This window comes from Ceratosolen solmsi, unplaced genomic scaffold (assembly GCF_000503995.2).
Source record: "Ceratosolen solmsi marchali unplaced genomic scaffold, CerSol_1.0 scaffold56, whole genome shotgun sequence".
Classification (NCBI taxonomy): Eukaryota; Metazoa; Arthropoda; class Insecta; order Hymenoptera; family Agaonidae; genus Ceratosolen; species Ceratosolen solmsi.
Window position 1 is genome coordinate 6,519,232 of NW_011948425.1, and position 4,087 is coordinate 6,523,318.

Below are 4,087 nucleotides of genomic sequence, written 5' to 3' on the forward strand. Positions count from 1 at the left end.
TTTCAACAGTTTTTAATGAAATTTTGGATAGACCAGGACGCAACAATTATTCCTATAAAAATCTGCCGTCCCCATGACGCAATTTAACTCAAGCGTCAACTAATGAAGTCGCTAAGGCTTCTTCCCCGTCCACCTACAATCGAATAAATGATAAATTATGCGAATGGCGAAGGGGCCGTTACCATTACCCCTTCAATGACTGTACCGGCCGTCGCCATTAGAGCTAAACGACATTCGTAACTCACGACAAGGACCGACATTGTAATTTCGCGCTATTTATTTGAATGCGGAGGGAGATGGTGCGATTAGTCCGGGGAACGTACGAGGAGTGGCGCAGAGTATAGATTAAACGGGCGTTAACTCAAGTGAAGCCAAAGCCAAAGAAGCATCCGCTATCCCCGAGCACGAGCTAACGGTACAACTGCCGTGCCGCGCGCGCATACAGAACCAATGAGGTAATGCTCTAATAACGGTAGAATCGGAGAAAATATTGCTGTGTACAGTTGGTTGTGTGCAGGTGCAAGGAGGGAAGCCGGCGAGCTTATGCTGACCGCAGAGGCGCCGCCGAAGCCACGAGCACGGAATAGTACCAGCCACATAGAAACGTATCTCAAATATGTAAAGTTCGCCACGATTGTCGTCGTGGGTCTCCGTGTCCGAAATAATACGGCGGCATTGATCGATCATTGGTGTCGAACGGATTTCGCAGTATTCAATATTCCAATTCGAGAGGCGAATAAGCGGAGAGTTTGGAGTGTCGGATGGTAGGATCGAGATAGCTACAGGTTATTTATACCGCGGAGAAGTGGCAGGGAGCAGTATATAGTAGCGCAGGTCACAAATTGACAATAGATAAAATATGGCTACTCACTCGAGGTGATGTTATTAATTTGTTTTTATTTAATTAGCAGCTGCGAAAGTCGCAGCGATTTCACTGATAGGCTATTGTGTTGGAAAGCTTGGAAGTGTAAACATGAGTGCCAGTGTTTTGCGCGGCACCTTGTTAGAAAACAATATCGAGTCGCGAGAGCGTCTCGGCCGTAAGATGCTTATTAAACTCTTAATATAGCTTGGCTCTTTATTTTACCTTTTTTCATTGGAGTTTTACCACTTGACCTTACCTCTCGCATTGTTATTAGGGATTTCAAATTATCGATGCAGTAAGCTTGAGTGGGACGAACGAATAAAAAAAAATTGTTTTCCTTAAAAATATTACAAATAGAAAAATGGTAGCACTTTGTTTTTTTATTGCCATTTTATTACCTCTTCCTCATACATTTCCTTGTATTAATGAACAATTAACCGTGGCATTAGACTTATTATTTTGCTTTTTTTATTTTACATATATCCATACGTATGCCTGCATATGTATGCACAAATGCATACATAATATATATATGTACACGCACACGCACACGCGTTAATTACATTATCAATAACGTTGCAAGTTTTTTTTCTTTTTTTTCCACTTTTCATGCACAATAGAAGAGTATCTTGCAATTTTTTCATAGGTAATTAAAATATTTTAATTAATAGAATCTTCTCTTGAATATTAAATTGTTAACGATAAGAGATAAGGATGCTCCTAAGATTATTAATAATGGCACATTTGTTTTATCGCATCCTATAATTTTGGCGAGAAGTGCGAATGATAATGAATGAACTAATTGCAGTGTTATTATGAAATCACAAAAACACAAATCTTTACCGTTTAATGATGTTTATAAATTCAAATATAATTTGGTATAATCGTGTTTTTCATATATTTGTTACAGACCAGACACGAATAAAGTTTGTTGTTACGCTCATCCAGATGCTCCACTGATAGAAGATTACAGAGCCGGTGACCAAATCTGTTCGGAATGTGGATTGGTCGTAGGAGACAGGTGAATATATTTTATAATAAAAAATACCATTTCCATCGTCAATTACATATATTATCTTCATTGTTTTAGAGTGATCGACGTAGGATCCGAATGGAGAACGTTCAGTAACGAAAAGGCTGGCGTTGATCCATCTCGTGTTGGTGGTCCAGAAAATCCTCTACTAAATGGTTCAGATTTATCTACGATTATTGGACCTGGCACGGGAGCTGCATCGTTTGATGCGTTTGGGGTTTCAAAATATCAGAATCGTCGAACTGTAAATTTATATTTTCTAAAAATGCCAACTAGCCCAGCACAAATACTATATATAATAAATTTGTTAATAATTGTAGATGAGTAGTTCAGACAGAACATTAGTAAATGCATTTCGTGAAATTAATGCTATGGCGGATAGGATTAATCTTCCAAAGACTATAGTGGACAGGGCAAATAATCTTTTCAAACAAGTACACGATGGTAAAAATCTGAAAGGTCGTGCAAACGATGCTATAGCCTCAGCATGTTTATATATCGCTTGTCGACAAGAGGGAGTGCCTCGTACATTTAAAGAAATCTGTGCCGTCAGTAAAATAAGTAAAAAAGAAATAGGCCGATGTTTTAAGCTCATTCTAAAAGCGCTGGAAACCAGTGTCGATCTTATCACTACGGGAGATTTTATGTCGAGATTCTGTTCAAACTTGGGATTACCAAATATGGTGCAGCGAGCAGCTACGCACATAGCGAGGAAAGCTGTCGAATTGGATATTGTGCCTGGCAGATCACCAATATCCGTCACTGCTGCCGCTATTTACATGGCTTCACAAGTAAATTAACAAATCAGCCTCGATCGTCTCCTAATTTTATTTCCAAAACAATGTACATTTTGCGTAATGGCACTTTTTTTTCATGCTTTTTGTAGGCTTCCGAAGACAAGAGATCGCAAAAGGAAATAGGAGACATCGCTGGAGTTGCTGATGTAACAATAAGACAATCGTATAAACTGATGTTTCCACATGCGATACATCTATTCCCAGAAGACTTCAAATTTGCAACTCCTATCGATCAATTGCCGCAAATGTAGATATGATTACGTTGCGATATACTATTCATCCTATTGTTTTTAAATAGTTTTTGCCAATTACCTGAATATTGAAATTGAGCACTCTCACTTGTTTACAAATAAGTTATTTTTTTTAATTATTAAGTACCTCTGCGAAGATACGAAATTTGTATTTTCTTGTTAGATCAGGTTGAAGCGCTCATTTTCAATATGCAATAGTAGGAAGATTATAATTGTTCTGAAATCAGTTGACATTCCTTAAATTATGTAAAACCAACCTCTTAGTATCCCTTATTAGACCACATAGTTCAATTATGTCATCTACATGCAATTAAAAATATTATTGAATTTTTTCCCTCGCATAATATGCAATTACTCAAATGATTTGAGTAGTCCCGGTCCTGTTTATTGTTATTGTAAAAAGCATCGATATGGTATGAAAAAGGAAAAAAAATGTATTATGATTTTGTAGCATTTTTAAAGAGGTAATGAATGTGATATAAATCTAAAATCAATCATGATGCTTGCCAAGAGAAGCAGTATTTGTACGAAACGAAAGAAATACAATTATTTTAAATATATTACACCAACATTTAATTACCTAGCGTGTGTTATAGTAGTGTATTATATAAATGAGAATTGCAATAAAATATTATATGACCGTTTTGAATAATTGAATTTTACCAGCCACCCGCTTTTTAATTGTATTTTCAAATGGCCGGCAAAGGTCGATATAAAAACTAACGGGGTCTCTCGTTCGCTTGATTAGACGACAATTCGTATTTGGAATTCACTCCCCTAACCGCTGATTTTTTCAGCTCAATATTCGCGTTTTTTATTCCACTTCGTTCGGCAATTTAAATGGGCGTTACCAAAAAAGTTTAAAGCCCAATGCGTGGCATCGTTTGGACAGCCGAATAAAAAAGAACCGAGATCCTGCGAATGTCGGAATTACGGAATTCGGAAAAGGAAAGAGACACGGTGAGCTTAGAAGCTCCGATTAAAAAACGGCAGATATGTCCCATCAAGCCCCCCCCCCACCTCCCCTCTTTCTAGCGGCCGACGGTCACGTCATAAGTATGAGAAGAAACGAGATAGCGGTGGTGGCGGCGGTGGCGGCGGTGGTGGCGGAGGCAGTAGTGTAGAGGGGGACGTCTGTAAG

At 38.2% G+C, this 4,087-nt stretch overlaps 1 protein-coding gene across 2 annotated transcripts; it reads left to right on the forward strand.

The window, feature by feature from the left end:
- Positions 1-335: 335 nt before the first annotated feature.
- TfIIB (transcription factor IIB) lies at positions 336-3,041 on the forward strand. Of its 2 annotated transcripts, XM_011500533.1 has the most exons (6): positions 337-455; positions 504-876; positions 1,776-1,886; positions 1,956-2,142; positions 2,219-2,689; positions 2,785-3,041. In XM_011500533.1, the coding sequence occupies exons 2-6, from the start codon at positions 860-862 to the stop codon at positions 2,944-2,946; spliced, it is 948 nt and encodes a 315-aa protein (XP_011498835.1). In that variant the 5' UTR covers positions 337-455; positions 504-859; the 3' UTR covers positions 2,947-3,041. The 2 variants fall into 2 exon arrangements, with proteins under 2 accessions (XP_011498836.1, XP_011498835.1); XM_011500534.1 differs by lacking the exon at positions 504-876 and having other exon boundaries at positions 336-455.
- Positions 3,042-4,087: the final 1,046 nt, after the last annotated feature.